The sequence below is a fragment of the Artemia sp. Qi Xiang Cuo genome, chromosome 20, assembly GCF_049724085.1.
Source record: "Artemia sp. Qi Xiang Cuo chromosome 20, ASM4972408v1, whole genome shotgun sequence".
Taxonomy (NCBI): Eukaryota; Metazoa; Arthropoda; class Branchiopoda; order Anostraca; family Artemiidae; genus Artemia; species Artemia sp. Qi Xiang Cuo.
This window is the reverse complement of record NC_142813.1, coordinates 8,030,464-8,050,426: the sequence shown is the minus strand read 5'-3', so window position 1 is coordinate 8,050,426 and position 19,963 is coordinate 8,030,464. Positions and strand designations below refer to the sequence as shown.

Here is a 19,963-nt window from a genome sequence, read left to right as displayed (position 1 = left end):
TCTTCACCATTGGTTTCTGCTTTTGTGTGTGTCAACTGGGAATAGCAGATTGAACGCTTTTTTGGCGGTATTTTTAAATTTAATAACTATTTAATGCTGTATTAACCAACTGTCTGCTTTGATTCAGTTCCTTGATTAATTCTGATACTCCTTACTGTTCTTGAAAAAGGACAAAGTATCATATTTTTTTTTAAACAAAGGTCATAAATTCACATTCCATTTTGGATTTCCTACTTGAATTTTTCTATATCGACAAGGAAAACGACGACCTTTTTTTCTGTTGTCAGACTGCGACATGATGTCAACATTTTGCAAATCGAACGCCCGCCATGTTGACGGAAATTTAAATAAACTTCAAATAAATCATGCTAAATCCAACGAGGATTAACAGTTATCTGAATTAGCCAAGATCAGTGTTTTTGCAAAAATACGAAGAATTGGATGTCATGGTTGGGCGAAGCTCTTACCTTTTTAATGCACCAACTGAGATGATGCTGTGTAAGGGGATTTGACCCACTCCTTCAGAAGATTCAGAAGAAGTGTACTGTTTTATCTGGTGATGAACGCTCTACACAGCCACAACTGTGACCGATGGTGACACCGACTTTGAAAAGGACTATGGGTGCACCACCAGAGCGTATGGGGAAGGGGCGTGTTATAAAACTCAAAGTTAGGCAGACTTGGAAAATGGTTAGTACTCCTGACGTAAATATGTCTATGGTCGGTGCAAAACAGAGCTTGCCAGTTATTTCTTTTTTTTTACATTCGTGGATAATTAAATAACCAGAATAAGCATCATCATCACATAGTTAAACAAAATAAAACAGCGTTGTCATCACTGAAATGCCATCATCTTATAATTATCACTTGTTTATCTTTTTTCTAGCGAATGTAATAAGAATGCAACGATTTACAAAGCCTTGCGGTTGTACAAGGTACATAACCTTTCAGTTCTGCAGTCGCTACCAAATCAACTAGGAATTCCTGAGTTGGTCAACAAACTAATATCTGATGTTCAAATACCGGAAGATAGCTTTAAGATAATTACTGAGGAGGCAAAGCGAAAGTTTGAGAAACTTGCCCAATCCGAGCTATCAAAGAGTAATTATTCGAATTACAGCCATTTGGTAAGTTCTATTAACTTTGTATTCTCGTTGGTGATTTTGATGTTATCTGCAACTCTTGATTAACTTAGAAAGTTGCTGCGATAGGTAGGGGATTTTTCTGGGGGTGGGGGGGGGGTAGCTTAGAAAATGATTTTGAGGGGACAGGCCCCGAAACCCTAGTGGTGTCAGTTGGGGGCGGGGGTCATTTGGACCATCTTCCAAGATTTTTTATCCCCTCTAGATTTTGAAATACCTTCTTTGGTATTTCATTGAAAAATGGCTTTTTTAGTATTTTCACCGGAAAAAATTGCCCCCTCTAGATTTTGAAAAATAAATTCCCCCTCATAATTTCCGTGAATTGACGCCAGTGCAGAGGCCCTCTCCTAATGTACGTCTATGGCTACTGGCAATATTTGTGAATCGCATCGAAGAGGAATTTTGACTGATGTTACGTTCATATAAGTTGCCAACACGCGTTGGCAACCATTTTTAGATGCGGGTTAAAATCAGTCGGAATGTGAATATAAAAGGGGCTTTTGAATTTATGATTTCATATCTTCATTATAAAACAGTTTTTTCATTGAATGTACTTTCATGAACTGCAAGAGTAACTGTGTCACTGGCCAACAAATTTTTGGCTTTTTATCAATATTTTTTGCCATATCGTCAACTAGACGCTGAACTGTTTTAACTGAGAATTTAATTCTTTCAATTATTGGTTCTGTATTCCAAAGCCACTAAATAAGTGTTAGGAACATTATGAATGCGTATTTCGCCGTCAGGAAATGGTTTTTCGTTGGTATCAATGCTAAGAACTGCATCAAAACTGGCAGATGCCGGTAACAAAACTCTTCAAGAATTTTTTTTTTTTACTAAATTTAATACACATTTCGTAAGTATTTCCCATTTATCTTCATTTGTGATTTCATTCACACGTTCTGTTTCGAAAAAGGTCGACACTCAATATTTTAAGTTCTGGCGTTAATTACATCTAAACATAAAGTACATATGCCGTCCTAGCCAAACGGTTGGCGCTCCGGGCTTAAAATCCTGAGGTCGGGGGTTCAAGTCCTGGTGTTGCTGGCTATTTGATTTGGAACGGGCGTTAATGGTGTGTCCCTGTAAGCTCAGCCAGAGTCTGATCCAGCTCTAAATGGGTCTGATCCATATGTCTTCGAGGAGATAGCAGCTAAAAAGGATATGGGAGGGGGACTGGTTCCACTCCAACCTTTTTGTCAACATTCCTGCAGCATGCCCTGAAAGTTTAAACTTCATACCCTGACGTTAATACCCTCAGCTGTTGTCGACACATTGCAGATACGTCGTCTTGTAAAACTATAGGCACATAGTACCTCTTGATTTAGTTGAAGATGGTCCTAAACATTTTACGAACAATGTTACGGCTGATAGCATCAGCCATTGTCAATATTTCTGGTATTTCCTTTTCACAACCAATAAAGGAGAAAATGTTTTTGGTTGTGTTTGGCATTCTTCTTGACATTCTCCTAAGGTTTGATATCAAGGGCGCCGGCAGAAAATTTTCCAGGGGGGGGCAGACGCCTAAATAGCAGTGGTGGTTGGGTGACAGTTTAGGTGGTTTAGGGCACCAAACTATGACTTTACCCCGAAGAGGACAAATTTGCGATTAGTATAAAATTCTGAGAATTTAATTGATTTAAAAGTATTAATAACTATATTTTAGGCTTCCCAGTTGCAAAAGAAGTAATACCACACGGTGGCAGTACTGGATTCAACCAAGTTGATTTCCTTTATTTGTAATGAGATTATGTTACGGTTGGTGATCTGTAATTGCGAATCAGCTATGATGAAGGTGGTGAGTCTTTGTTTAGGTGAGGGTAGGGTAGATTCCTACAAAAGCATATTTTAATGGCCAAACTGCTTACTCTTCATGAGGCTTCAGATAAATGTTGAAAGTGGTAGGGGGGGGGGGGTAAGGAATTAATCACAATGTTTCTCTATAAAGCTAAAATGTCATATTCCTATATCTAAAAGCAAATAGGTGGAAAAGGGAAGGCAGGCCATCCTCAGCCCCGCCAGGAAATTTCTTTGGGGTGGCAAACACTGATAGGAACTTAGTTTTCAGCAATTTTAAACTGTAATATTTTTCTTTGTCTATTTATATGAAGTACTTCAGTGTATTTAAACGCATGTATTTAATGTATTTATCGATAAGAAAATCCTATTGTAGAGGTTGTGATGGCTTCAGTTATGTAGAAGATCAAAATTCTCACAAAATTTCCATCCATACAAACAATACTACTTCCTTTCATCCAACCGAAATCCTTTAGTAGTAATATTAACAAGGGCTTTTCTTTTGCAAAATTACCATTCATCGCCAATTTTTTAAGTATATTCAAATTTATCTAAAATTGAAATTGCAAATTTAAACGTAGGACGGTACTAATAAACGTGCTGTGGTTGATTTACAAATCTTAAAAGCAATTCACCTGGGAATTAAGGGATTGGTACCTCCAATGATTTTCGGTTAGGCCTGGGTATGATTTGTAAAACAAGCAGAAATTAAATAAAAAAAAGAGCTTTTCAACTGAAAGCAAGGAACAGATTTGGAACCTATTTTAACAGAATATTCTTTGTATGAAGGGGGTATCTGCTTCTTAGCTCCCTACTCTTTACTGTGAAGTTTGTTTTTTTTCCAAATTTTTTAGAAAATATTCAATTAAGTTTTAACCTTGCTCCTTACTTTAGTTGAAAAACCTCTTCCATTTGTTTAATTACATTTCATGAAATTGTAAAGTTTAATGAATATAATACTTTAGGTAGCGCAGAAAAAACTATTAATATTAATATTTCTATAAAATATAAAATATTATATTTTATATTTTATTTTATTTTAAATTATATTTTATATTATTTTAAATTATTTTATTTTATATTTTATTTTAAAATATATTTTATTTTATATTTTATATTTAAAATACTATAAAATATTAATAGAAAAAACTATTAATATTTCAATGATCTCTATTTGGATTTTAATGGATAATCAATTAGTTCGTGGTAACGAACTGCAAGTAAGGAGCGACCCGGCTCAATAATAACCGAAACTCTAAAAAATGGAATTTTGATACCAATAGATATATGAAAAAGAATTGACTTATTATGCTGATTCCAAATATATAAGGTTCAATAAGTTTAATTATACCCATCAAAAGCTACGAGCCTGAGAAAATTTGTCTGATTTTAAAAAAAAGAAGAAAAGACCCCCTAAAAGTTATACAATTTTAATGAAAAACACATCATCAGATTCAGCGTATCAAAGAACCCTACTGTAGAGGTTTCAAGCTCATATCTGCAAAAATGTGGAACTTCATAATTTTTGCCAAAAGAAAGATCACGGTTGCGTGTTTATTTGTTTTTTGTTGTTTTCCACCAGGGGTGATCGTATCAACCCAGCGGGTCTATAACGTAGGGAGATGGTTCATTCTAGTTCTAGTTCTAGTTCTTTTTAAGTGACCAAAAAATTGGAGGGCAAATAGGCTCCCTCCCACGCCACGTTTTTCCCAAAATCTTCCGATCAAAATTTTGAGATAGCTTTTTTGTTCAGCATAGTTGAAAGGCCCTATAACTATGTGTTTGGACATAACGTGACCCCTTGAAGCCCCTGGGGGCAGGTTTTTAAGATATAGAATTTGACCATTGTTTTATTTTTTTTGGGGGGGGGAAGCATGCATATATTTTTGGGTGGGAGAGGAGGACGAATTTTCTGCTGTGAAAAGTTTCCATGGAGAGGGAAGTTATCAGGGGATGAACTTTTTAGGCAAAATTTTACACTGGTTGAATTTGCCACAAATCCTATACAAACTTTCTTTATATGTCTTGCTTTCTCTTTATCGATTCAATTTTACGCGTGGGGATGTTAAGGGTAATTGTCCGAGGTATATTTTCGCTAGGGTTGAATTTTCCAGAGGATATTTCTATGGGAAGGGGGATTTTTCCATGGAGCTAGAGCCAGGTATCCTGTCGTTATTTGAAAAGCGATCAGAAATTAAACAAAAAAACGAGTTTTTTCAACTGAAATTAATGAGCAACATTAAAACTTAAAATGAACAGAAATTATTACGTATATGAGGGAGGCTACTCCTTCCTCAACACCTCGCTCTTTACGCTAAAGTTTAAATTTTGTCCCAATTCTTTAAAATGATTCCTGAAACACAAGGGTTGTTTAATTAGAAGAATAAATAACTTTTTTTTAAGTGTCGAAAAACTGTAGCATGAAGAGCGAAGTGTTGATGAGGGGGTGACCCCCCTCATATAAATAATAATTTCCGTTCGCTTTCAAGTTTTAATGTTGCTCCTTATTTTCAGTTGAAAAAACTTGTTTTTTTTTCTTTATTTCATAAAGCTTAGAGACTAACATTTTTCTATGTCAGTTATAGTTAAAAAATGAAAAAAGTAATTAATTACAAAAAAATACACAAAACAATAGCCTACTTAAAAAAAAAACTAAGATATAAACTCCCAGCATTCAGTTCTGTTCAGCAATACCGAAGCGTTGGACGGATATTTTTTAACAATATCTACAGTTTTGAATGTCAATATTTTTGAATATTTGAATACCAATATATTTAGTCAATTTTTGAATACCAAAAACCAATATATTTAACACCTTTATAGCCTACTTCATAACTGTAAAAAATTAAATCTTTTTGAAAGTGACAACTAGATAAATACAATTACTCCTGAAAAAAAATGATAATAAAACACCAAAAAACGTATCCGTTCAGGGGGAAAATACAGAAATTCCCAGGATTCCGTTCAGGGGAAACATTTCTGATTATAGTGGCTTCATATATCAGCTCATGGGTACTCTTGCTATGAAAGCAAAAGTTGACGGCATATTTTTACCGAAATTCCCCCTTATTAAGTTGTTTTCCTTGTGTTTTCTATAATTATCCGAACTTTCTTGTGTACTAATCACTGCCCTAATTACTAATAAACAAATACATATTTAGGATCACCATAAAAGGCTGATTCTTTGATTGAACGTTATCAATAGTTAGGCTCTCATACTCTCGTTATTGACAAGGATCGTTATTTACTTACCATTCAATACTATGAAGAATTTGAATTTTGTTGTTGCTACAACCAAGTCATATAGAAAAAATGTTTTTGGAAAACTCGAAAGGGGTCACTCATGTCACAAATTAGAACTTTTATTTTCCTTATTAATGGTCAAAATCTATTGGCAGGCAACCTTTTGGTTTCCTTATAATTACTCTATAGTCACAAATTTCCAGGAGGGGGGTATGGCCCCCTTCCCTTGCCCCCCTGTTGTTGCCCATGTTTGACATTAATGCTCCGTGTTTTTTTTTATGGGGTCAAACATGCTCTCTTTTTTTGATAAAAAAAAACACTTTGTATGTTAACAATAGGCAACTTGCATAACTTACAGCCCTTGCACCAAGGGCTAGGGGTTGTGAGCCCTAGAGGCATAGTTATTTAACCTTTAAATTGTTTAAAATAATATGGTCATCTCACAATTATTCATTGGATGTATTTGGGGAAAAGAGGGTGGGGGTGTAAGCCCTTCAATCACTTTTACCTCTTAAAAACTGCTTGGAACTTTTGATTTCAAATCAAATGAGCACCCCTCCCAAGTTCATACAAAAATCGTTTCCATAAAAACCTTGTATGTTAATATTGAGTAACTAGCTTAACTTACAGGTCTTGTTCCAAGAGCTGTTGGTGGGATTGTTAACCCCAGAGGCATGGCTGTTTGACCTTTTGACTATTTTGAACAAACAATTTTTTTTAATTTTGATCAGATGTATTTGGGGGGAAAATGGCGGTTAAAGGGGAGGGTTGATTGTCCTCTGATTACCTTTGATTCTTCAAAATTGAACTTAAAATTTAAATTTCCAATCAAATGAACCTTATCGAAAGTTTGCATGACCATCCCTTCTATAAGAACCTTAAATTATAACAAAGGGTAACTTACAATAACCTACAACCCTTGCTCCGATTACTGTGGGGATTTTCGATTGTTTTATTATTCGATTGTAAATTGAAAGTGTTAGTGCCCTTTTTAAAATTCAAAAGTGATTGGAGGGTAATCACCCCCCACATCCCGGGAAAAACACCTCCTGTTGAACATACCTCTGGAAAATACCACCTCGCAGAAAATACTCCCCCTCTGGAAAACACCTCCCCATGAAAAATATCCCCTCCCCTCTCTTCCGAAAAATACCCCTTGTGGTTGGTTGGTATCCAATCTCTTTCGATTTATAAAAAAAGACTACAACTGCTTGGGGAGTATAAAACTATTTCTACCTCCATCCTCCTCTTGTCTCTCTCTCTCACTCAGACAACCTATCTTTGCTTTGTCTCCAATTGGCCCATGGCTTGATGGGAACTTGATTTTAGAGCTAATTCTGTGTTTATCCAAAGGCTCAATGGAAGCTGAGATGTTTTGGCATTTAAATGCGCCCTTTGAGGTATCCCCCTCTCTCCCTAACTACAAAACAATCATAGAACCCCATTGCAGAAGTTTAAGTACCTCTTTAAGCTTTGTAATTCGTCCATTGTTTACAGACAGTAATTGTTATTGGGAAACATACGGACATTTTTCGCGTCGGTGTTTTCTGATGGGTGGGGGGGGGTCTGGAGGATTTTATATGAGAAGAACAGTTTTTGCACGGGGGGGGGGCATGAATACTCTTTCCCACTTTCCTAAGCACTTTTCAACTAAACTAAAAAGTAACAGATCTAAAAAAAAAAATTCAAATTTGGAAAACTATATTTTCCAAGAGGGGGTATTTTCCAGGGGAGGATTTCCCCATGGGAGGGAGGGGGATAACCACCTAGACCTGTAGACAGTGACAGGGCGAAGGGACCCCCACTAACACACATAAAAAAGAGAAATAAATCTAGCTTTAAGGGTTTGTGACTTAAGAGTTTAAGCTTTGACTTGAAACCAAGTAGTTGCGGACGTCAAGCCATGTGCTAGTTGTAGAAAAAGCCAAGACAGATAGTCTGAGTGAGTGAGATGGCAAATCTTGGCATAAGCCCTTTTTAGGATTGTATAAAAATGATGTCATTTCATTTGTTGATAGATCAGTCTATCTATTTATTTTCTATTTTCTTTGTTTTTGTGACAGCAAAACCGAGCTTTTTTATTAATCATCTTGACAGTCATTTATATTGTGACTTTAATAGCTTGTACGAGGGTTCAGTTACACGGTGGTTCAGTTGCACGGTGGTTCAGTTGCACGGTGGTCCAGTTGCAGGGAGATTCAGTTACACGGTGGTTCAGTTGCACGGAGGTTTAGTTGCTTCGTGGTTCAGTTGCACGGTGGTCCAGTTGCACGGGGGTTCAGTCACACAGCAGTTTAGTTAAATGGGGTTTAGTTGTACGATGGTTCAATTACACGAGGGTTCAGTTGCACAGGAGTTCACTTGGGCGGTGGTTCAGCTGCACGGGGGTTCAGTTACATGGTGGTTCAGTTGCAATGGAACCTAAACATAGGTTGCCGACCCATGAGGAAGTATTTTCTCTCTATGACTGTTGCTGTTGCTCAGAAAAACTAAATGATAATTTGCATGGATTTTGCTTGTGCGTAGAATGACTTGCATGGGAATAATTAGAATAACCTACAGGGGAAATACAACAGATTCTTACGGATGAATTGCATTTGACTAATTAGTTTGAATTATTTGCTTGTACGGGTCGACGTGGCAACACTGAGAGAAATGTAGCGCCGCCCTAAAAATGTAATAATTTTGAAACAACCAATCGAAAAATCTTAGAAAATCGGGGTTTTCAGGTATGAACAGAGTAAAGATGGGTTCAGTGGGTAATTTCTTTTATTTTTTATTTTGATGCCCTTGGCACCTTAAATTAAAAAACAAAATAAATGAGTACTTGTTAATTATCAGAACATACTCAAGAATTTTGTTCCGTAAGATCTGACAAAAACCGGTTTGCCTCTTTGCAATCGGGTATGATTTGCTTATTTTGAGTGAGAAAAACTACTATGTAGCTATATTTTAATTAAATATTTAATACATAGATGTGGTTAGGGGTTAGGTTAGGTACTTAATATAATACGCTCTGGGTGGCCTGCTTTCCATAATTTTCTGCTTTAGTTCCCATAATTTTGTGAATAAAGTATTATGTTTCCATCATATTTTGGTATATTTCATTGGGAATAACCAAACTTTACTTCTTGGGTATGTTCTGAATAAGTAATTAGTGCCATAAATGGGTCAGCAACTTATTTTTAATTCATAGTTTGATAGCTAATTTGACTTACTTGAATTAAGGCTCCTGCCGCATGATATATGGCGTAGAGAGCTTTGCAACTTTGCTCCTCCAGATGAACCGATATGTTGCTATGAGAGGGGCCTTGACAGCGCCAATGTCGACCACTTTTCATTGCAAGCAATTATGGGTGGTGGGTCGCAAGCCCAACCGACCCTAGGCCTAGGGTTTGGTTAGAGCTAGGTGAAACCTAGCTACTGAAATCCTTGGGGGTGGGCTCCACCCACCTCATGAGGTTGAGACCACCCTTGTAAAGGAGCTTTTGGTTATGGAAAATCCCATGTCCAGAGGCAAGTGGTCAGCCGATAAAATTTGTCTCATCCCGAACGAACTCCACTCACCTTGTGCAGAGGCTCCTGTCCATAAATCTGGATCCTACACCCTGCTGCAGTTGTCCCCCTATAGAGGATCCTACCACGATGGTGTTATGGTTCGCCTTGACCCATTGCTGGGAGAAGGTTTGGAACTCACGGGACGTGTCCACATTCCGGTGGGGTGTTGATAGCTAGTTGCTTATTTTTAATTTGTGTCATTGCCAGGTAATGACTACTTTTTTCATATTTTGTTTCTTTTTTTTATGGCCTACTCATGGGTCTGTATTTGAGGGGTTTCAACCTTCCCGTCTCTATTGTGAAAAATTACTTACAAGTTACATACTTGTTGATCATTTAAAGGATAAATGCCTTTTTCATCCTTGGTACTTCTTGAAATGGCTTGATTATTATTCTTTTTTTTTAGTTGGAAAACCAGATCACAGCAATAAACCTGTTAGTCTTTGCTAAAGAGTTGAGAAGGACTGCGGAAGAAGTTTCTTCATTTGATGAGTCTGTGGTGAGCTCATTTCTAGGAATTTCTAGTAATTTTCTAGGAATTTTGACAATTTTAGGTTACAAAGCTTGAAATTTGTAACAGTGAAACTAAATAGAATAGAAGCAATAAAATGGTAAAAACTAAAAAAGTGTGATAAAATAATAAAAATTACTTTTGCGTAATTAAAGATGATGCCCCTAAACCACAGTTTATATAATTATCCAGTATGATCTTTCCCTATCTCACCCATTATAAAAACCCGGACCGAGGTGCGAGTGCTCCAGCGAACGTTTTTGCAGATATAAACATAAGCGGCATTAGATCTTTTCACGGGTAGACAAAGAATATTCACCTACGGAACAAGTACTGACAAAACCACTTGGCCGGCTTAACCAATAAGTGGACAATAAGTGCAGAAATAAGTGGGAAGAGCTTTTTGTTCACACCGAGAATGAAGAGCCAGAAATCATTTGCGGTAAACTTACTGGATAATTTTATAAACTGCGCCCTAAGCGATCAAGATAGGTCTTTCGCAATTCCTTCCAAACTTTGTGCACAAAATTGCAGCTGATCCAACATTTTTTAAGTGGATATCCGAATTTGGTCAAAATTCAAACCAAAAATGACGGGTAACTTATTGGAGTTGGAACTGAAGCTTGTGTCGACAAAAAAAAACATCAACGCGATCTAGTATTTGACGACATTTTGCCTTTTTTTCAATATATTAATAAGTATAATTAATTTTGTCAGTGTAATTGGTAAAACTGGACAGTAATAAGTAGTAAGATCAATAGATCAATAATAAGAACTGATCTCAGTTCCTAAACAAAAGGATTGCAAAGCTTGAAAAAAGCCAAGGGTCGCCAAATGCTAGATGGCGTTGATATTTTTTTTGGTCGACACTGATGCCAGATTCCACACCTAGAAGTTAACCATACTCTTTGATTTAAACTACAATCTATTTTATTTTAGCGCTGAATCAGAAAAGTTGAAGAAACTTTACAAACATTCCTACAATTATCCCAAAATAAAACACTGTCTATTAAAAAATAGCGAGGTTTTGATTTAAAAGTGATTTTTTAACAAACTCTATTCAAAACAAGGTGAAGCAATAAAAAAATGCGTATGAAATATATTAACAGTATTAACTAGCAGTGGCGCATATCGAGAGTTAGCCGTAAAAAAATATGCACTCCCTTTTGAGGATTGGAGCTACTGACTGCAATTGTATAATGGGGAAATACTACCTTAAGGTACCTGCTGTATAAAGTCACATAATTTTTTTTAAATAAAACAAATGGATGGGAGTTATGGACACTTACCAGCTATTATATTAAATTAGTTTTTATTTATGATTATTTAGAACCAATCTCGGGGGTTTTGAAATATATTACAATTCTATCAGATGCTTAAGGTGCCACAATATTGTTGCATGACTCATTTGTTGCCATGTCACCATGGAAAAATATTGTCTTCATTACTCATGTTGTCATTTGCGTTTGGTTTATTACGGAGTCAGTTTTTTAAGTAGCCTCTCTTGTAGGAAATGTCTAAAAAACCGAAGAATTTGCTTAAATTTGGGTAGTTTTTTAAGTAGGCTGTCTTTTAGGAAATGTCTCAAAATCAAAAGAATCCGCCATCAAATCGAAAGATTCGGGTAAATTAGGTTTAATCCAAATAAACCTGGAGCTTTAACATACCTAAATGTAAGGTCTTATGTCTTATGATGTATAAAAATCTAATAAACTCAGAGTTTTAAACTATATTTATCTACATTTTTTTCAAAACTATACTATTCTCTACATACTAACCCTAGATGTTTTATAATTAAAATAAAATACTTTAAAAAAGCAAATAAATCTGTCTATGTAATTCCTAAAAAAGCCCCATTTTTGCCTGTTATTATTATAAATTTTTCTCTATTATTATTATTATTATAACTGTTTGGCTCCTAGTGGAGCTTGTCTAATTTCTGCTGAGCGAACGGAACAAATTTTTATAAGTCATTGAAATCTTTCTTTCCCTCTATCTCTTTCACCCTCTACCCCTATCTCTCTCTTTTTCTTCTTATTTCTTGATTTATATTTTGTTAGTTCGTGCATCTTCCACCTTCTTTTCAGGGCATGTGGCCTTCGTAGGTATAGGTGCCCTGCATTTTTTATATGATTTTTGTTGGTGAATATATATCTATTGTGAGAAAAGTCCAGACTGTATCCAAATCAATTCACAACTTAAGTCAAAATCAAAATACTAATGACTTAAAACTAAACTTGATTTTAATTGTTTTGTCGTTGTCACATAAATTTTTTACGTTTTATTATTTTACGTTTTGCTTTTTATGTTTTATTTCCTACTATCGTAATTCGTATAGCGGCTTGTCTTATCTGGTAAGTAAGAGTAATAATGATTCTTGATTTTTGTGCAATAACGTGAATAATGTGAATAGCGCTAATAACGTGAATAAGGTGAATAGCGGTAATAACGTTAAAATAGAGCAGAATTCGCCAATTCGATTGATTCAGAAATTTGATTAAAGTTTCATCAGACTTCGACTAATTTTATACAACCAATTAAGGATAAAAATTGCATTTTGTATAATTTTCTGGAGAATTCTGGAGAATTTATGGAGCTTGTTGGATGAAACTTTTCCAGAATTGGTATTTAAGTTAGGAATTTCCTATTAAATATTGATTTATATCAAATATTAAAGAAAAGTTGTCCAGGAAGCAATTTTTAAGAGCAGGTGCACATTAACAGCAACATTTAACATGAAGTGTTGACCCCCCCCCCCCTAATAGTTTAATGGCTCGGGAATTTATCCTAAAAATTAGCTAAAAAACACTATTTCCCCCCAAAAAACAAGAAGACATTTCTCCCTCTCATCAAAAATTATTAATCAAAAAAATTATTAATCAAAAATACTCATCAAAAAATTAATAATTATTAATTTTTTACTTAATTAATCAGGTCTTAAAAATTTAGGTATTAAAAAAGACTGTGTTCTAATATCGTTCGTGTTGATGAACGGTAAGTAAAGAGCAACCCTTGATAGAAACCGTAAAAGACAATCTTCGTTAATAATATATACTGTATATTCAAAGAATTTGCTTCGGACTCCTTTCAATCGTGATTCCAAGTATATGAACTGATATTTGAGCTGATCTCTGAAATTTTCATTCACATTTCTCTTTACTTTTTACTTTCTATCTATACTGTGCTTACTGTACTTTCTTTCTATTATTACTATGCTTTCTGTATACTATACTTACTATATTATACTTACTACACTTTCTTTCTATACTTTCTATGCTAGACTTTATGTACTATACTTTTTATCTTTACTCATTACTTTCTATCAAATATCAAAGAAAATTTGTCTCGAGAGCAGTTTCTTATCCTAGTTCTTATTGCTGTATTGTTTTTCTGTACTTGTAATTCTGTTCTTATTCTCTCGTTTTTCTATACTATACTTTCTATCTTTAATCTTTATATTCTTTGAAATATTAAAAAAAAATTGTCTCGAGATCAGTTTTTTATCCTAACTCTTTTTGCTGTCTTGTTATTGTCTCACTTTTCTTCTTCTTCTTCGTCCTAACTCTTTTTGCTGTTTTATTTTTCTGTTCTTGTTGTCTCGCTTCCTTCTTCTTCTTCATCAGATATTTTTGGCAGGAAAAGATACTGATTCGATTTGCTGATAAACTCGAAGGCCACCAAAAGAATACGGTACGGTTCATGGAAGATTCTGCTAAGTCACTGAAAATCATTGCGGCAAGAATTGAAGAGAATATTAAATTCAACGAAACGAGTTTAGAAGAGGCCGTGAGGAAGCTTGTGTCTTTAGCAGAAGACGCTGAAGAGGAACTTCAACAAAACGGATCTTTTATGCTTCAGGAGGTAGGCAAGTTTAAGTTTTAACGCAGATGACAGTCTTGAATTTTTAGGGCTTTCAGGGGTATTTTGGGGGGCATTTATGAAAATTTTCTCTATTATCAAAAAATATTTTTGATAATAAATTGTCAGTTATCAAACTATTTAATTGTCAAATATTAAATTGTTATTATTTAACTATTTATTAGCTGAAGCTGAACTGCAAGAAAATGCATCTTTTTTGCTTCAAGAGACATGCAACTTATTAGTAAAGAAAGGGCGATCAGCCAAGGGAGGATCTTCGAAATTTTTAGACCCCCCCCTCTGCCAGCCATGTAATCTTTTAAAAATTTCCGTAAAATCTATATATTTTGCCTACTCAATGACTATAACTTTTTTTTGTATATGTACATTGTATATATTCAAGAGGTATGCAAGTTTTCAGTAAAACGCAAATGACAGTCTAGAATTTTGAGGGTTTGGGAGGAAACAACGAGACATTTATGTGCTTTATAATTATCTCAGCATAAAATATGTCGGATAATTATTTTATTAATATTATTGTCATTAGTAAATTATTTAATTGTCAAATTGTCATTGTATAATTATTTATTACCAGAAGATGCTGAATCTTAACCCCAACAAATAGATCCTTCATAATTCATGATTTATGCAAATTTTCAGCAAAGCGCAAATTACAGCTAGAATGACAGCTTGAACTTTGGGGGGCTAATTTTTTGCTCAATTTATTCAACTGATCTATTTCAGTTCTTAATTCATTCATGGATTCACTGAATTGAATTTTATTAATTCATTTTTCGATTGAGAGTCTATTCTCTATGCACGATTTTATTATTAATCTTACCCCTCAAAACGCTATAATTTGTTATTCAGAATTTGGCCAGTTTGATTCCAATTGGAGGTTAATTTTCATAATTCAGTCAGAATTTAGAATTTGGCGAGCTTGATTTAAGTTGAAACTTAATTTAATTGAAAAAGGGAAGCTTAATTTAGTAATTTGGCCAGAGTTCAGAATTTGACCAGCTTGATTTCAATTGCGCCTTGAGCTTTGATAGCATGGCCAGAATTCTAAATTTAGCCAGCGTGATTCCAATGGAAGCCTGATTTAATACTTTGTCCAGAATTAAGAATTTGATTGCAATTGGGCCTCAAGTAAATGTCATGGCAAGAATTAAGAATTTAGCCGGCATGATTCCAATGAAACCTTGATTTAATACTTCAACCAGAATTTAGAATTTAACAAGCTTGATTCAAGTTGAAACTTAATTTAATTGAAAAAAGGAAGCTTAATTTAGTAACTTGGCCAGAGTTCAGAATTTCACCAGCTTGATTTCAATTGGGCCTTGAGCTTTGATAGCATGGCCAGAATTCTAAATTTGGCCAGCGTGATTCCAATGGAAGCCTGATTTAATACTTTGGCCATAGTTAAAAATTTGACCTGCTTGATTGCAATTTGGCCTTAAGTTAATGGCATGGCAAGAATTAAGAATTTAGCCGGTATGATCCCAATTAAAGCTTGATTTAATACTTCCGCCAGAATTCAGAATTTGACCAGCTTGATTTCAATTGGGCCTCGAGGCTCGATAGCATGGCCAGAATTCTAAATATAGCCAGCGTGATTATAATGAAAGCCTGATTTAATAATTTGACCAGAATTAAGAATTTGACCTGCTTGATTGCAATTGGGCCTTCAGTTAAAGTCATGGCAAGAATTAAGCATTTAGCCGGCATAATCCCAATGAAACCTTGATTTAATACTTCAACCAGAATTTAGAATTTGGCAAGCTTGATTCAAGTTGAAACTTAATTTAATTCAAAAAAGGAAGCTTAATTTAGTAATTTGGCCAGAGTTCAGAATTTGACAAGCTTGATTTCAGTTGGGCCTTGAGCTTTGATAGCATGGCCAGAATTCTAAATTTAGCCAGCGTGATTCCAATGGAAGCCTGATTTAATACTTTGGCCTAATTAAAAATTTGACCAGCTTGATTGCAATTGGGCCTTAAGTTAATGTCATAGCAAGAATTAAGAATTTAGCTGGCATGATTCCAATGAAAGCTTGATTTAATGCTTCGGCCAGAATTAAGAATTTGGCCAGCTAGATTCTAATTGGGGATTAATATTTAATTAGTCCAGAATTAGATACCAGAAGGTACTAGATACCAGAAGGTACTGGAAGTTTTTCTATGGGAGTCCCTGGTTCTGCCAAATTTAAATCGAGGGGTGTGTATCTATTAGACTGATAGTATAGTGGTATTTTCCCCTATCCCTCCTTCCTTTGCACCGATTTTAGTTACAGTAAATCAGTCGTGGGGGGGGGGGCTTAAAAATTCAAAAGACACGTCTATTAATAAATAGGTTCGTTTTAAGTTACCTGATGTATCAAGCTGCGACAAGACAGTAAAATTAATTTAATTTGATTTATTAAAAATTTATTTAATCGAAACCTGTTAAAAATGTGTTCGCTTAAACCAAAGCACAAAGTCAAATTCTAATATTGGCTAACTACAACCTCGGGAAAACAATCTGGTTTTTAAACATTTGAATTTAAACAAGAGTTACCTCTACACTCTAGCATATTTAAACACATCTATTCTGTTTCACAAGACTTGTTTTACATTAAATCCATCCAAGGTTGACTGTGTCTTTGATTAGGATATGTTGCTCTACTTTAAGACCATGTGCCAAAGATCAGACAGCATTTTCCAAGATTAGGCTCAAGCTTTGAATGTGTAGCCAAGATTAGGCTCAAGCTTTGAATGTATAGCCAAGATTAGGCTCAAGCTTTGAATGTGTAGCCAAGATTAGGCTCAAGCTTTGAATGTATAGCCAAGTTTAGGGTCAAGCTTTGAATGTGTAGCCAAGATTAGGATCAAGCTTTGAATGTTTAGCCAAGTTTAGGGTCAAGCTTTGAATGTGTAGCCAAGATTAGGATCAAGCTTTGAATGTGTAGCCAAGATTAGGCTCAAACTTTGAATGTGTAGCCAAGATTAGGCTCAAGCTTTGAATGTGTAGCCATGATTAAGCTCAAGCTTTGAATGTGTAGTCAAGATTAGGCTCAAACTCTGAATCTTTAGCCAAAATTCGGTTCAAGCTTTGGATGTGTAGCCAAGATTAGGCTCAAGCTTTGAATATTTAGCCAAGATTAGGCTCAAGCTTTGAATGTGTAGCCAAGATTAGGCTCAAGTTTTGAATGTTTAGCCAAGATTAGGCTCAAGCTTTGAATGGGTAGCCAAGATTAAGGCTCAAGCTTTGAATGTGTAACCAAGATTAGGCTTAAGCTTTGAATGTGTAACCAAGATTGGGCTCAAGCTTTGAATGTGTAGCCAAGATTAGGCACAAGCTTCGAATGTGTAGCCACGATTAGGCTCCACTGTTGTCTATCACTATATTTGAAATTGCGAGTGTTGTATATGGTTAAAATATTCAAGCTAATCACATACTTATTAAGAATGTTTTGACACATCCAGTGGTGAAACAGTCCACTTTCTAGGTGGTATGATAGAGGTCGAGGTCTTATAATGATTTAGCTCTTAAAGAGTTGATTAGCTGGCCAACTACTGGGTGTCCTACCCCATTAAATTTTTTCAACATAAGATTAGTAAGTTCACTGGGCTTGTCATCCACGAAATAGCAATTTAAAAATAGTGTGCATATTTTTGGCAAAAAAAAGAATGAATATGAAGAAAATATATATATAAATAAGTTAGAAACAAAACGAGGGTGATTTTCCGCCAGTGGAAAAGAAACAACAAAAAGATGAAGGAAATATTTCGGCACGGACCTTCGCCTAGCCCTTGCCAGCGCTCTAAAAGGGAGAAGAAAAAAAAAGTAATGTGTAAAACAAAAAACTAATCTTTTTGCTAAATAAGCTACACTACACTTTGGCTGACTAAACTAAACTAAAAGACAAGCTTCTTGGGCCAAATAACCTTTTTATGTTTTTTTCGTTTTTCTTTTCTTTTTTTTTAATAAATGATTGAATGATTGAAGTATACCGTATCTCTGTCTTGAAACGGTTGATTTCTAATTTTTTTGTTTTATATATAAGCATTTTTGTTCATTCCCTCCTTTTTCTTTACTGCCAAGGATGGCATGGCGGAAGTCCTTGCCGAAATATCTGCCCTATCTTTTCGTTGTTTCTTTCCAACTGACTTAAAATTGCCCTCGGTTTGGTTTCTTAATTATTTATATTATATTATTTATATAATTATTTTAATTATTATATATAGGCCTAAACTGTTTTACATTTAATCCTTTTTTTGTCGAACGCCATGTATAAGCGGTGGAGTCTTAGAACGTATTTAATGTACAAGTTTTGGGTTTGGAAAGGAGTCCCGGTTGATCCCAAATTTGAACTGTTATAGCTCTAAAAAATCATCTATTTTTATAGTAATGCAAAGAAAGTCAAATTTTCTTTGTATTTTGTATTTTACTAATAATAAGTACACGTTTCCACTCTTATGTATCAAATGTATCTTTTTCCTTATCATATTTGCTTTTTTTGCCGATTTAATTGAAATTTTTTAATTAGTTGCGAATAAATCTTGGCATAAACTTATTATTAAGAATGAAAATTAGCTGTGTATGAAAGATAAAACAAGCACAATTTTTCATTGAGGTTGAGATTAATTTCTTTAGGTATATCGCCATTGATACCTACATAAGCCTATGTAAGGAATGTCCCGAAGAATGTTCCAAACCCCCCCCCCCTCCCTTGTATTATTGAAATTTTGTTTTATTTTTTGAAGAGTTTCGGCCACTCAAATACTGTCTTGGCTGATCCTAGGGGAGGGGAGGAGGGGAAGCCAGACTCTTTCTAAATTTGTGTTAGGATTTTAGTTTAAAAATTTATTCTATCGTGTAAATTTGTTTTCTATTATTTTGTTTATACTGTATCTCGTTGATGATGGCTGCTGTATTTATACCCACAATAGCCGCTCAGGTTATATTCCCTGTCTTCACAAATTTCTTCGTTGACTTCTCTTGTTTTGTATGATGAAAAGCAGTGTGGTCTTTGTCAGTATTTCTGTAGGTTTTTTCTCTGAAGAACGAAAGAAAGTAGTTGGTGAATACGTTCTTGGATCAGTGATTCGTTTGTTTTTGTTTTTATTTTGCTTGTTATTTTCTTCTGCTTTGTTAGCTTTTTAGTTATTTCAATTCGGGTTTTTGTTTCATTTTGATCTCCGCGTTTTTGTTTCTGTCTTTTTATTTATTTTATTCTCTTTTTTCTAGTCTAAATCGCTCCCATTTTTGCACAGAAAATGCGATTTTTTATTTTATTTTTTTTAATGCTCTTTAATATTGCTGAAGAAAGGGCGCAGTCGTCTTCTCGAAATATCCGTTTTGTTGCATCCAGTATTTTCGTTGGCTGTATAAAACCCGATTCTGTATCTGTGTAACAGTGTTGTGTGACGTGTTGCAACCTTAAAGTATTTTCGGAAAGCAGCTATTTTGAATACGTGCTGTAAGATAGACCACGTATTATAAAGAAAATATTTGTTATTAAAATCAACTATCTAGGCCTGTTTAAAATTGAATACGGAAAGGTTGTTCAGAAACTAATTGTTTTGAATGTGTTTGTGTTTTGTGTTGTAAATGTGTGTTTTAAGACGGACTGCTTAGTCATATTTAAATACTGAATACCTAGGAAATGTATAACTTAGAAAGACCCCCAGAAAGTTTTAAACTGAATAACCGGGAAATACGTCCATGTTTTCCATGGATTTCCAATATGAGATTTTTATCACTTGTATGATTCCCAAAAATGGGATGGCCTTCAGATTTTCAAAGAATAAAAATACATAGAGATAAAAATTGATCTATCACTTAGAACTAAGTTGAGGACACCCACGACTGA

General features: G+C 34.8%; 1 protein-coding gene across 5 annotated transcripts in view; it reads left to right on the top strand.

Moving 5' to 3' along the window:
* promL (prominin-like) overlaps positions 1-19,963 on the top strand; it is a 166,453-nt gene that overhangs the window by 115,075 nt on the left and 31,415 nt on the right. For all 5 annotated transcript variants that reach the window (XM_089105989.1, XM_089105993.1, XM_089105991.1 and 2 more), the window contains 3 exons: positions 887-1,127; positions 10,147-10,239; positions 13,888-14,112. In XM_089105989.1, coding sequence (XP_088962115.1) covers positions 887-1,127; positions 10,147-10,239; positions 13,888-14,112 — 559 coding nt within the window. The remainder of the gene's footprint in view (positions 1-886; positions 1,128-10,146; positions 10,240-13,887; positions 14,113-19,963) is intronic.